This window comes from Pelobates fuscus, chromosome 6 (assembly GCF_036172605.1).
Source record: "Pelobates fuscus isolate aPelFus1 chromosome 6, aPelFus1.pri, whole genome shotgun sequence".
Classification (NCBI taxonomy): domain Eukaryota; kingdom Metazoa; phylum Chordata; class Amphibia; order Anura; family Pelobatidae; genus Pelobates; species Pelobates fuscus.
Genome location: NC_086322.1, coordinates 136,607,276 through 136,622,025, shown reverse-complemented (window position 1 = coordinate 136,622,025; position 14,750 = coordinate 136,607,276). Strand labels below are relative to the sequence as shown.

Sequence of the window (14,750 nt, the reverse complement as noted above, 5' to 3'; positions counted from 1 at the left end):
GCTGTGTCTTAGTGCGTGTTTTTGGAGTGCAGTGCGTGTGTGCTGGGAATGTAATTTGTATATGTGTTTGTGCTGGAGATGCAGTGTATGTGTGAGTGCAGTGTGTCTGTCTGTGTACTGGGAAGAAGTGTGTGTGTATGTCTGTGTGTGTGCTGGGGGTTGATTTACCGTGTGTTTACTGCAGCCAATCATGTGTGAGGTGGTGACAGCGTGTCAGTAGCTGTGAGTGATGTGGATGGCAGAGAGAGAGAGAATAGAGAGAAAAGGCTGGGTAGAGATTATTTTGTAGTCTAAAGAAGGATTATGGAGGTTAGGTGGCAATCTGGAGACAAATTAGGTAGTTGAGGTGGCAGACTAGGGGAGGGTTAGGAAGATTAGAAGGCAGTTTGTAGAGAAAAAGGGAGGTTTGGTGTCAATCTGAAAAAGGATTAGGGAACTTGTGTATCAGATTTTAGGGGAATTAGTATGTTTAGGTCGCAGTTTGGAGAAGGATTGAGGAGGGTAGGAGGTAGTTTGGAGAGAGATTGCCAAGGCTACATGGCAGACTAGAAAGGAGTTGGTTAACACAGAAACTTACGCTTGTATCCGCAGCTCTGCTCCTCACATCCCCAACACTGCTGCTGACAGAGACCTGACTCCTGTCTGCTGGCTCCCATGTCAAGGGCTCAATGTCCTTCCGCTCCGACCTTAAGCCAGCTCACAGCAACAGGACCAGCCCTGCCGCAAAGTAAACTAAGCACTGTACTGGGCGGCCCTGCTCAACGGGTACAGGAAACAGAAGCTCCTGTACCGTGGGTCGATGCGCTCAGCAATGCTACACTTGGTGGTGACAGTCACACACACTCAATGACAAACACACAGACGTCAAAGACAGACACAAACTCATTGACAGACACACACATGCACACTGAAAGACATACACACTGACAGACACACAAACACTGACAGACTCATTGACAGACACACTGATAGTCACACACAGACTCAATGAAAAACAGACTCTCACTGATTTGACAGACACTCACAAACACACACTGACAGACACACACACACACATTGACAGACACACTCATACACTCATGCACACACACTCACAGACACACACACACATACACTCATACACATACTCACAGACACACTCATACTCTCACTCACAGACACACACACACACTCACACACATACTCTTACAGACACAAACATACACACACAGACACACATACACTCACTAATTATTAATATTATTCTAATTTAAAATTTTCCACCGAGCCTCCCTACCTGGAGAGCTGGCGTAGTTCTCTCGTTAGAGGTCCAGTGGGTCTGCTGGGAGGCGTGTGGCTGTATTGGCATCCGAGGTGGTGAGGGAGCGCTGATCTTCCTGCTCTGCTCCCTCACTCCTCGAAGGCTGTATACTGATGAATGATGTCATATTCTGACTCCCGCAGCATCAGCAAACGGCGTGCGAAAGGATGCCTTGGATGCCAATACAGCCGCACGCTGTGCCGGGGTGTCAAAAAGGTGGCCAGGTAGGAGAGAGTGCTTTCCTCCTGCCGGTCACTAGAATCTTGCACCCCCACCGCCTGTGCCGCCTTATGGAAGTGCCCACCCTGTATATGTGTATCTGTGTAAGTATGTAGGTCAGTGTGTGGCAGGGCGTGCATCTGTGTATATGTGTGTATCTTTGTGCCAGGGTGTGCATCTGTGTGTCAGGGTGAGTGTGTGTGTTAGGGTGCATGTGTCAGGTTAGTTCTGCCACTTACCCTGTCATAGAGTGCAGCCAATTGTTTTTGCAACCCAATCCTTTATCATCATCATCATGCATGCAGGGCCGGTGCAAGGAACAAAAATTTGCCGCTCCACCCCCCCCCTATGTGACAACACAATGACCCACCCATATAATCTCCCATATGAGCCAATGCCAGTGCTGCACACAGTGTCTTTACTCTGAAAAGGCAGTGTGCTTACATTAAAAGGCCTGCAGGGATAGGCTATTGACACCAGAACCATTACATTAAGTTGTAGTGGTTCTGGTGACTATAGTGTCTCTTTAATGTGAAGTAAATTAGAGATTAGTGCCACTAATAATATAATGGATTGCCTACTTACCACCAGATATTATAATAATAAACCTACAGGGACAGGCTATAGACACTAGAACCACTACATTAAGCTGTAGAGGGTTCTGGTGACTATAGTGTCCCTTTAATGTGAGGTAAATTAGGGATTAGTACGATCAACGAACAGGAAGCAGCTCCATTTTTTGGGGCCCCTTACACAGATCACGGTCTGGGCCCCCAGGGCTTGACTGTGAATATGCCTATAAGGCCCGCCAATAAGCCTGATGCCTACAAGCCATAAGTTTGCTCACAGGAGTGGAGTGTATGTATGTAGGGGATTTTTTATGTGTATATTGTAGAGAATGTAATGTGCGCGTGTTCTTATGGAATGTAGTGTATAGGAATACTAGTTTGTGTACGGGATGTAGTGTGTGTATAGGTGATGCAGTGTGTTTGTTTGTAAGAGATAGAAAGCAGTGTGTGTTTGTGTGTAAGGAATGCATTGTGTGTTTATGGGTGTGTGTGTGTGTGTAATGGATGCATTGTGGGAATCTGTGTTTGTATGTGTAAGGGATGCAAGCAGTGGTGTATCCTGGTTTTGTGCTGCCCTAGGCAGGACAAAACTCAGGCGCCCCCCTCACCCCACCCCCCCCCCCGCCACCCCCACCCAACCCTTCCCCCGCCTTCTAAATACACACACACTGACAGATACGCATCCATTAGCTAACTGTTAGCTAATGGATGCGTATCTGTCAGTGTGTGTGTATGAGTGTGTCTGTGTCTGTGTGTGAGTGTGTCTGTTAGTGAGTGTGTCTGTTAGTGAGTGTGTCTGTTAGTGAGTGTGTCTGTTAGTGAGTGTGTCTGTTAGTGTGTGTATGTCAGCAGCTAACAGACACACTCACACACTCACTAACAGACACACTCACACACACTGACATACACGCACTAACAGACACACACAGTCAGACACACACACACACTCTAACAGACACACTCTCACACACACACACTCTAACAGACAAACAGACACACTCACACACACTGACATACACGCACTAACAGACACACACAGTCAGACACACACACACACACTCTAACAGACACACTCTCACACACACACACACCCTAACAGACAAACAGACACACTCACACTCACTAACAGACACACACTAACAGACACACTCACACACACTAACAGACACACTCACACACACACAGTCAGACACACTCACACACACTCTCACACTCACTGACACACACACACTCACTAACAGACACACTCACACACACTAACAGACACACACAGTCAGACACACTCACACACACTAACAGACACACACACACACTAACAGACACACTCACTAACAGACACACACACACACTAACAGACACACTCACTAACAGACACACACTAACAGACACACACACACCCACTAACAGACACACACACACACTAACAGACACACACAGTCAGACACACTCACACACACTAACAGACACACACACACACTAACAGACACACACACACACTAACAGACACACACACTAACAGACACACTCACTAACAGACACACACTAACAGACACACACTAACAGACACACACTAACTCATTTTTTTTTTATTTACCCCCCCCAGCCTCCTTACCTTTGGGAATGCTGGGGGGGTTCTCCCTCTCCCTGGGGTCTAGTGGGGCTGCCGGTCGGGCTGCTGGGCTGGTTGCTGGGCGGGCGGCTGGCGAGGGAGCACTTCCTCTGAGCTGTCTGCTCAGCTCCCTCGCGCGCCGCAGAGTGAGGCTGGGAGGCGGAGCCGGAATATGACGTCATATTCCGGCTCCCAGCCTCACTCTGCGGCGCGCGAGGGAGTTGAGCAGACAGCTCAGAGGAAGTGCTCCCTCGCCAGCCGCCCACCCGCCCAGCAACCAGCCCAGCAGCCACCAGCCCAGGATGTCTGTTAGCCGCAAGGCTAACAAGGCATTTGCCCTGGGCGTTTGGGGGCGGCTTTTTTTGCCGCCCCCTGGAAAATGCCGCCCAAGGCAAATGCCTTGTTTGCCTCGCGGCAAATACGCCCCTGGATGCAAGGTGTGTTTCTGTGTTTGTAAGGGTTGCAGATTGTGTCTGTAAGGGGTGCATTGAGTGTATGTAAGATGCATTGTGTTTGTGTGTGTAAGAAGCAGTGTGTGTGTGTGTGTGTGTGATGAATTGTGTATGTGATGGATGCATTATGTGTAAGGGTAAGTATGTAAGGGAATTATGGTGTGCAGTGTTTCTGTGTGTGTAGGATTTACTGTATGTTTCGGTGTGTGTGAGTAGGGAAGCATTGTGTGTTTCTGTGTATGTGCAAGGATACATTGTGTATGTGTGTAGTGTGAAAGACAGGGTTTGTGGCGTAGGATATGGGCTGTGAGGGGAGCAGCTCTTTATTTTTATTATTATATTTATTTTGTTTATATAATTTTTTTTGTATTTTTTTCTTTAAGTTTTGTGTCTTATACGCTACCTTTAGTGTATCACTCCCCCATGTCCCTAAGAGGTCTCCCACCCTGTCCCTGAGAACTATCCCCTTCCCTCCTGTCCCTTAGTGTTCTCTCATAACCTCCTGTCCTTTAGTGCTCTCCCATCCCTTAGTGATCTCCCCTGCCCCCTATTCCCCTATCCTTTAGTGCTCTCCCCTAGATCACTTACTGCCCTCCTGTTCTTAGTGATCTCCCCTCCTGTCCCTTAGTGCTCTCTAACACTTAGTGATCTCCCCTGCCCCCTGTCCCTTAGTGATCTCCTCTGCTCCCCTAGTGCTCTCCCCTGTCCCTTAGTGATCTCTCGTACCCTCCTGTCCCTTAGTGATCTCTCATACCCTCCTATTCCTTAGTGATCTCCCCTGTCACTTAGTGATCTCCCCTGCCCCCTGTACCTTGGTGTTCTCTGTCCCCCCTGTCCCTTAGAGTCCCCTCTCCCCTGTCCGTTAGTGGCATATCCTCTCCCCCCATCTGTCCCTTAGTGGTCTCTCCATTTCCCTCCCCCCCTTTCCTTAGTGGTCTCTCCTCTTCACTCCTCCCTGTCCCTTATTGATCTCCCCTGCCCCCCTTTCATTAGAGTTCTCCCCCCCCCCTGCCCTGTCCCTTAGTGGTCTGTCCCCCCCCCCCTCCCCTGGCGGTCTTTCTCCCCACCCCTCTCCTCTGGTGGTCTCTCTCTCCCCCACCCCTCCCTGGTGGTCTCTCCTCCCCCCCCTTACCTGGTGGACTCTCCTCTCCCCTTGTCCTCCTACGTCCCTGTGTAGCGTGGCCGGGCGGTGAGGACCGCAACACAGGACCTTCTGTTTCCTGTACACAGCCGCAGGTCAGAGCATACTTCCTGTCAGTCCGACCGGGCACAGGAAACTGAAGGTTCTGTATCGCTGTCCGTGCTACACTGTGTGACTGGCGGGAGGGAGCGATATGCCGGGTCACTCAAATCTGGTGCCACCTAGACCGGTGCGCCCTAGGTGACTGCCTAAGTCGCCTATAGGTCGCGCCGGCCCTGCATGCATGCAGGAGGCTCTATAAGTCACCCACAGGACCACCAGGCAGAGGTAACCCCTGCAAGACCACCAGGGAGCATGACCTTCCATTGGACCACCAGAAAATCAGGACTCCTGCTGGAACACCTTAAATCATAGCCTCTCCCTGAAGAAAGCTAAACACTAGCACATACATCACATACAACCAACACACTACACACACATCACTTACAGACAGCACACATCACACACATGACATACAGCTAAAAAACACATGCACAAACGCATCACATGCAGCCAGCACACACCACAAACATTAAAGATGTTTATACTTTATCCTTTTATAAACAGGATTATTCATGAAAAGGAGAATTTTTCAGAAATTCCAAGAGAATTTAAAATTCAACGGCAATGTAGTGGAACTAAAGGCATAATTGAATAGAATGTTTCCAGTTTCGCTATTTTGGTCTATTTTGAAATACTCTTTGAATTAATTTTGAATTCTCGACAATTATTTATAATTTTCTTTATTTTAACAGATATTACTTCTAAGTACAACCTGCAAGTAATTTCCAGAAGATTGCCCTCTGTTCCACCTTTCACTAACTCAGCTATTTATCAGGTAAGTTAAATTGATCAATGTTTCTTTAAAACCAGAATAAATCAACTCACTTGTTTGTTCAAAGTGTGTTTTATAGTTTAGAATTAAAAGGTATTCAGTCGACTTTCTAGTCTGAATTTGTGCCAAACAGCCACACACCAGAATCTCAGAGGAAGAAATTCCCATGAGCAGAGGCGCACCTAGAAACCACCCCCATACCACCCCGCCCAGCCACACGTCCCTGCCCCTCCCTCCCCCCCCCCCACACATGCAGACATACAGATACACATGCAGACACACACATACATACATGCAAATACACAGACACACACATGCACTCACAGACACATACACATACACTCTCAGATACACGCACATACACTCTCAGATACACACACACACAAATTATTCATATTTTTTACATTTAAAAATGTCCACCCAGCCTCCCTACCTGGGGTCCAGTCGGGCTTTATTGAGGTGGGTGGCTGTGTTCCCGGCAGAGGCGGTGAGGGAGCTGTGTTCTCCCTACTTTGCTCCCTCGCGCTTCGCGGCTGTCTACTGATGCTGGTAGCTGGATTATGACGTCATATTCCTGCTCCCGGCATCAGCAAATGGCGTGTGAGGGAGCAGAGCAGGGAGAAAACAGCTACCTCGCCGCCTCTGCTGGGAACACAGCCACCACATCTTGGTCCCCCCTATGGCAGGAGGAACAAGGGGGCTGTATCCCGGTCTGACAGGAAGTGGTCTCTTAGTGAGCACTTCCTGACAGACCGCTCGGCCACGCTACACACAGGCAGGAGGGGAGCAGCACAGCTCTCCCCTCCTGTCACACACGCGGGAGGTATCCAGGCAGCCCACGGTCGCAGGGGTCGTGGCTGCGGCCGGCGACCATTGTAGGTACGCCACTGCCCAGGAGCCTGAACATGCATGTTATTATTTGTGACTTTGAGTACTGTTTCAGACACCAGAAAAAAAAGGGATGTGATGGAAAATTGCTGTTTTCTTGTGGGGTGGGGTGAAAAAAGCAGCTTAGTTTCCCATGAGGGACAATATGTTTGCCCAATCATGTGGACTGGATCTCCTAGCTAAAGAGGACTGACGTTTATGGGACAGCCACTCAATGTTGATTTTATTCAGATTAAATTACAACTGACCAATAGAGGGGGAAAATGAGCATCAATAAAACAAATATACTTCCAAGCATCCAAGGATTCTTCTAGCCTTATTAACTTCAGCTATTGAGGGAGACAGACCAGCTAAGAAACAGTCAGTGGCGGAACTACCGCAATCACAGGAGTGCAGCTACGACCCGGCCCATTACTCCAGGGGGCATCCCGCCCTGGACACCTGCTGATGCATCTTTTGATATTGAAATCCGTATTTTAAAAGTTTCATAATATGGTTAGTTCATCCAGTTTTATAATGTTTACACTATAAATATGACTGGGAGGGTTAGTTTATAGAATTTAGAACGTAAAACCCTCTCTTCGGCAATAAAATCCACTAAACTGTGGAATCAGTGTCAGGGAGACCATGGATCTCGCGTGCACTGCCCAATCAGAGCGTTGCCGCTGGTTACCACGGCAACGCTCTAATTGGGTCTCGCGAGATCCATGGTCTGCAGCTCTGAGGGCCACCGGACCACCAGGGACCCCACCGGACCACCAGGCAGCCCCCACTGGACCACCAGGGATTTAAGGTAATTTTTTTAGTCACCCCCCCTCTCCTCATCACCCCCTCCCTCTCACAATCACCCCCCCTCTCTTCATCACCCTCCTCCCTCTCACAATCACCCCCCCCCCCCTCCTCATCTCGACTTTTTTTTTTATTTATTATCCGTGCCACCTTTTTTATAAAGGTTAGTACCAATCACAACATGTTTCATTTAACATATTGATATATATCACAGTAATGATGTATTTTATTGTCTCTCATGTAATTTACAAACTTAAAAATTGGAGGTGAAAGGGCCTCATAAGTGGAATAGCCTAGGGCCTCTTTTCATCTAAATCCGGCTCTGCATATCCTAATAAAATGTCCAAAAAAACTGCCAAAAAACGCTAAAGAGCCACCACCATATGCGCCGTGGGCATGAGGTAGTTTTCCATATGGCTACCTCTCTGTGTGTACCCAACCCACCTTGTGTTTATTGCCAAAAGGATCTATTTTGGTTTCATCTGAATATAGAACCCAATCCGTTTTGAAGTTCCAGTAGTGTGTGGCCATCTGAAGACGCTTGAGTTTGTTTTGAATGTTTTTTTTCTTGAAACCCATCCAACCCACTTGTAGTGATGCAGGTAACATTAGATTGTAGTTTTGAAAACATTCTGATCTCCAGGCGCAACTAACTTATGCAGTTCTCCAGCTGTGATCCTTGGAGATTTTTTGGTCACTCGAATCATCCTCTTCACAGTGCAGTGAGACAATATAGACACATGTCCTCTTCCAGGTTGTTTCAGAACATTTCCAATTAACTGGAACTTCTTAATCATTGTTTGATGGTGGAATTGGATATTTTCAAAGCTTTTGCTATTTTCTTACAGCCACTTCCCATTCTGTGAAGCTCAATAACATTTTGCCTCACATCACTGCTATATTTATTGGTCTTACCCTTTGTGATGAATGACTAAGGTAATGTGTTATCCCCCTGCGAAACTGGAAGTCATGGATGAAAGAAACTGAGATCTTTAAAACTGTTTTTATTCTTTTTTTATAAAAAATAAAGAGATATGAATGTGAAGAAAAGTACATTGTGAATATGGTCTCAAAAATATTAAATACATTTATGCAAAGACTCCATCAGGTGGAGGGGGGTGGGTACAGCCAATACATGCATATATACACTAAACAGCCACAACATTATTAAAACCACCTGCCTATTACACAATAACTACTAGTCTTCAAGTGCTCCTTTTAACATGCTATACTATATTTAATCTGTTATCTTCACCATTTAAACAGAACAGATTTAAAGACAAATATTAGAGCGGTTTTAACATTTAAGAAATTAATATATTGAAATGTAGACACAATGACCATAGGTCTAAAATTCTCTGAGAAAAATAGAATGTTATGCTCAATAAATACAGCACTAAATATTCTAGGCTATTCATAGGCTATTTTGTTTCTTGATGTGGATTTGGTGAAGCCCAGAATGTTAAAGATCACCTAGACTGCTGCCAATAAAGGTTTTAGTCTGAGAAGAAATAGAAGAGGTGAGAAGGAGCAACCTTGTCTAATAGCATTCTTTTTCTTATCTCCACAGGATAGCAACAGAAATGTAGAAGGCAATTACGTAGTAAGTACTTTATTATAATGCATTGTGAAGGTGCATTAAAGGAACACTCCACTGCGCGAAGTGCTTTATGGGTGTGGAGTGGTTCTTTAAGTTAATCCAAGGTACCATGAATACTTGACTACGGTTTAAATTAACTCTTTCATAATGCGTATGTAAAAAAACAAACCAAAAAAAAAAGAAACCCAGCCCCCCGATTTTTTTTTTAAATAATAGACCGTGTAGGGCAATGAGTAGCAGAACAAGCACTAACAAAATATCACAAATACACATTCATGGTCAATGGCTCTGAGATTCAGGACTGGTGTATCACAGTCAAAATCAGTTCCAGAAACACAGTCTAAGAATCAGTAATTCAGATATCAAACACAGGAAAAATTATAACAGGAATACTCTCTCAAACAACTAACCTCTGATAGTACTAGTGCTTTTGAGCATATGAAGGAACAGAGATAAAATAGCAGGGATAGCTGAATTAGATTAGCATTCCAAAGAGCAAAACATCTTTTTTTCAGATTGTGCTATAACAATATTGATACATTTATATGAAAATTTCAGTTTAATTTGATTGGTAGTGAATTCACAGTTATTTAATAACATTCTTTTTTTTTTTTTTATAGAATGGCATCAAAAGTCAAGCAGACAGTGATACAGTAAGTATAGTTTTTTTTATTGACAAGTGGAGGAACATAAAATTACAGTTCACCCCAAGGGTAAGACTTGCATAGAGTACTGTATAGAGCAGGGATATGCAACATTCGGCACGCCAGATGTTTTGGTCTACATCCCCCATAATGCTCTTACACCCTTAATGCTGGCAACGCATCATGGGACGTGTAGTCCAGAACATCTGGAGTGCCGAAGGTTGCCTTTGCCTGGTATAGAATATTAAGTTACTGAAAGAAACCTTAGCCACTACAGGGCTGTAGCACCAACCCATTCTAAGCAGTCAAGTTCTTTTTGACTTCTTACGTGGGGTCAGCTGAGCGTTGCTTCCAGCCTTTACTACAGTGCAGGGCTATTTCCTTGGATGAAAACATAATTAATTAGGTTGGGTTGGCTGCAGCTTGGGGTCTTAATTTGAGTGGGTGAGCAATGGCATAACCAGCATCCTTGTATATTTAATTATATCCCACACCTGCGACCCTTGGTTGGGTGTCTGTTGGCGATAATTATTATTAATTTAATAGCCTCCACTCACCACCTATGGCTAGGGGCTGGTGGGGGACTTTATGTCTCCGCGGGTTATAGTAAATGTTAGGGCTTCCACAAGCCGCTCATCGGTGGGGATACAAGGGAGACGATATGTGCCCCCCAACTGCATTTTATTATAGTCTCACTGTGGAGGAGTAGGGACAACACTGTGTCTACTCACTGTATTAATTAATTGAAGCTGCACTTCAATAAACCCCTGATTTTTTTGTATTAAAAGCACCCACTGTTACAGTAGACATGGCAGGTAGGGCATAATGGTTTATTGCTGTCTGAGAGACAGACTTATGTGCCCATACCCTGGCCTATTTCCTCATACCCCACACTATCGTATCTGTGGCTACAGGTTTGCACACTGTTAGGCTGCTTTGTGTTATGTCATAAGTGCTTCAATTGTGCATTGGATGTATGCAGTATGTGATACCAGTGGAAATAGATTCCTGGTTATAACCAATTAATAGCATTTATTGCGTAAGGGAATACTGGTGCAATGTTTACATTCTGCTTGAATTTTGGAATGTGTATTCCAAAATCCTACTTTACAAGGGATATATAAATGGTGAAATACTATAAATGTGTTAGAATATTGTTTGCCTGACTGAGTGGGGAAAAAAAGCACAAAAAAACAGTAATGTCTTAATATTTCTCAATTTCTCTTAATTTCTGCAGACTAGTAATACCAATGAAGACGAACACCCTTACACTGTGAGTACTCCTACTCCTACACCAACAGGTTAAATCAGAAAGCAGATATCTATTGTCTAAAAATGGTTATTGCTATCTGAGAGAACGGAAGGTTTTATAAATTCTGTATGAATATAACCTGTGTTCCAATACCCTGGCCTAGCCTGTATACTATGGCCTCACCTGCAGTCCAGCCATTAATGTTTATCAGCTCCTAAAAAGTCTCTTAACACTTCGTATTGGGGGTTTTTTGCCATTAAATATGGAGCCAATATATTGCTTTGATTAATAGTGTTTTTTAGCATGAAAACATCAGATTTGGCAATTCAGTGCAATTTATAGGACATATGCCTCAATTTAATTTGTGAGAATCGGAATCAGATATAATAACTGGCCTTGAAAATAACAACAAAAAGCTAATAGGCAGGCAAATAGTTAAAGGGACACTATAGTCACCTGAACAACTACAGCTTAATGATTCAGCACCATATACAGAATAAACAGATATAATCTAAAAATCTGATCCTTCCCACATTCAGATGGCTGCTGCCATCTTTGTGCGGTAGTGCCCAAGAGGAGTTCAGCACGAGGCAGCAAGGGAAAGAGCCAAGGAAGAAGTGGTGGGAGAGAGGCAGGAAAGAACCAGCAAGTACCATGACAGGGGTATTTAGCATTATGGGGCTATGTCTGCACAGTCTGCACGTGGCGCCATTCAGGAGATCGGTACCATGAGAAAAAAAACACATTGACTATATGATTTTATTTATTTTTTTAAACCACTCTATATGTCAGTACCTTTACTGAATCTAGTCCCAGGATCTCCCCTGAATTCACAGTATCCTTGCACACACAACTATAATCTCTAGTTATATTTACTGCTTGGATTGTTCATTCAAGGAAAGGAATTCATCAGTGAAGAGGGAAATACATATTGACTATAATTTTAGAAGAACATTTCATTTTATTTTATTTATTGTACTTAAGGCTGTTTGGTGTTCCAGAGTAAAGCAGCTACTGTATGGAAATATTACTCAGCATATACATGGCTCTGTCTGTCAGTCATCTAGATTCGATTGTAATTATAATAATGCATATTGACTAACCTACCATTATTCTTTTTTTTCTAGGATCTTAATTACTTATACACAAGTAGTGCTTACCAAGTCCTTCAAAGAGCAAGCCAATAATACTTCACTTTGAATATCTGCTTTTGCCCCGTTGGCTGAAAAATACTTGTGAATTTGTCTAACAGGGAGGCCTAAAAACATTGAACATTTTCTATTAAATATATGTATATAAAATCACAATTGTTTTATGACATGCACAGTAAATCTATCAATTGCACACTTAAAGTGACTGTCATGTTTTTTTTTTCTTTCAGTTTTCCTTTTTCTTTTTCCCCTGTATTTCAATGATTATACTCCACTCTTGCCCTTATTTATATGTATCATTGTTCTTCCATGCTCTGGATCTCAACAGCTGGGTGTTCTCTTATGTTCCTCTTATGTTCTCTTATGAAGGCTGCAGTTTGTCCTTCTGTGGGATTCTTTTGATTCATGGATTGGGGGTCAATTAGCTTATGCGATCGCCAAAATTTGCCAAAATCTACTGAGAAAAAGTAGTCTCTACGTTGTCTTACATATAACTAAAAACAAAATGTGAATTTCAAAAATTATAAAAATAGAAAGAAAATATAAATACTTTAAATTCAAAACCTGTGACAATAAGTGACAGAGCTACAACAAGTGTAAAATCACTAAAGCTGGTTTACAATTCAGATACGATGTATAACACACAAACCAAACAATACAGATAAATCCAGTGTCTCTGTCAAATGTCAGTTTTCTGGTCCCTGGTCTTCTAGCTGGCACTTGTTGCCAAACTCAGTCCAGAGGCATTAGAATGTGGGGCCAAAGTGGAGCAGTTGCCACTGGGCGCTGGGTTTGATGGGGCACCACTGCCTTAAAAACTTAGGCAGTTCAGCAGACTGCCATTCCGGCTATGTGATCGCTATATCATCGCAATCACATGGTCCAGAAGGGCCGAATTAGATGCAGGAGGATTGCCTGGGTTGTTGTCAGGCTGTCCCTCATGATCTAGATCACGAGGGAAGGTAAGTATGGGGGGGTTCCTGATCTTTAGGGCATACTATGCAACCCTAACAGAGTTTAAGCCCACCTTTTTCAAGGCGGCATGGTACGCCCTCAGGGCATTAAGAGGTTAAAAAAACTTACATTTTTCTATTACAATTATTGTGTCTATCCATTCTTACATTTTCCAAAATTAAAAATCCTAACCTAGAGTAATCGAACCATTTATTTGCAATGTCAACTATTGTTCAATCTGAAACCAACAACCTATTATAATAACTCTTGTTCAGGTAAAAAAAAAAATATGGGCCCATCAACTGCTTCTCTCTCATGATCCAGTGACAGAATCTCTCAATATGTTTTTACATGAACTTTCAATTCTTTATGATGATTCAGACAAAACTTCAACAGCCGAAACTCCCCTAACTCTCCTCTGCCAATTTTCATGTGGGTTTATCAGATCATCTCCATGATGAACTTGCTAGGACAAGAATTCCTAAAAGAGGTAACGATCTTATGGAACTCACAGTACAACTTGACAGATGTGATCATTTGAAATGCATATTTAAAATATTACATTGAGGCCTCGTGATCATTTGAAAAGTGTTTCCAAAAATATATAGATTTTTTTTTTATTTTTTATTTTTTTTTATTTAGAATTTTCAAATTCACTTACTGTTATTAATATGACAATAAAACAATGTTATTTTTCACTTTCACACTAACTTCTCTCATGACTAAAATATCTCTATCCTGGGGGGCGGGGCCGGACCGCCGAGCTGGCTGGTCGCACGTAAGACCAGCTCCGGCAACTTAAGATGGAAATACACACAAACCTTACGAATTTTGTCTCAAAACAGACCGGCAACGGCGGCCCCCTCCGGGCGGAGTATCCTGGAACCAGGGTGAGGCTGGCCTGATAGGCTTCAGTCCCCTGGAAGAGAAAGCCGACATGACTCCATTGCGGCCTACCTCGGAGGCGAGTGGGGCGGACGGCCGCCGCCCTGCAGCACACCGTCCAGCACTCGGAGTCAGACCCACGGGGACACCAGCCCCGTACCCCCCCCTATGGACCGGGGGGGTGATCCCGGTCTACACACCCCCGAGACCCGACCTCTACAATCGATCGGCAGGAAGCCCAAACTGAGACCGCATGGGGAGCAACAAAATGGCCGCCGCACCTACCACATACCGGGGAAACAGGGGGCATGACAGGCGAAACCTGCACTCTAGCCAAGACACCCAGATGGCGGAGGCCCAGCGGTAAGGAGCCCTGTTCAGTGCCCTCTTAAGCTGTTCAGCTCATAATAGACACAGGTCCAG

The 14,750-nt window shown here is 44.4% G+C and overlaps 1 protein-coding gene across 1 annotated transcript in view; it reads left to right on the top strand.

Moving 5' to 3' along the window:
- The window catches only part of LOC134566097 (uncharacterized), a 61,662-nt gene extending 48,988 nt beyond the window's left edge, over positions 1 to 12,674 (top strand). The window contains exons 7-11 of the mRNA XM_063425806.1: positions 6,085 to 6,167; positions 9,412 to 9,444; positions 10,062 to 10,094; positions 11,323 to 11,358; positions 12,465 to 12,674. Coding sequence (XP_063281876.1) covers positions 6,085 to 6,167; positions 9,412 to 9,444; positions 10,062 to 10,094; positions 11,323 to 11,358; positions 12,465 to 12,524 — 245 coding nt within the window. The 3' untranslated portion in view covers positions 12,525 to 12,674. The remainder of the gene's footprint in view (positions 1 to 6,084; positions 6,168 to 9,411; positions 9,445 to 10,061; positions 10,095 to 11,322; positions 11,359 to 12,464) is intronic.
- The last annotated feature ends 2,076 nt before the right edge of the window (positions 12,675 to 14,750 follow it).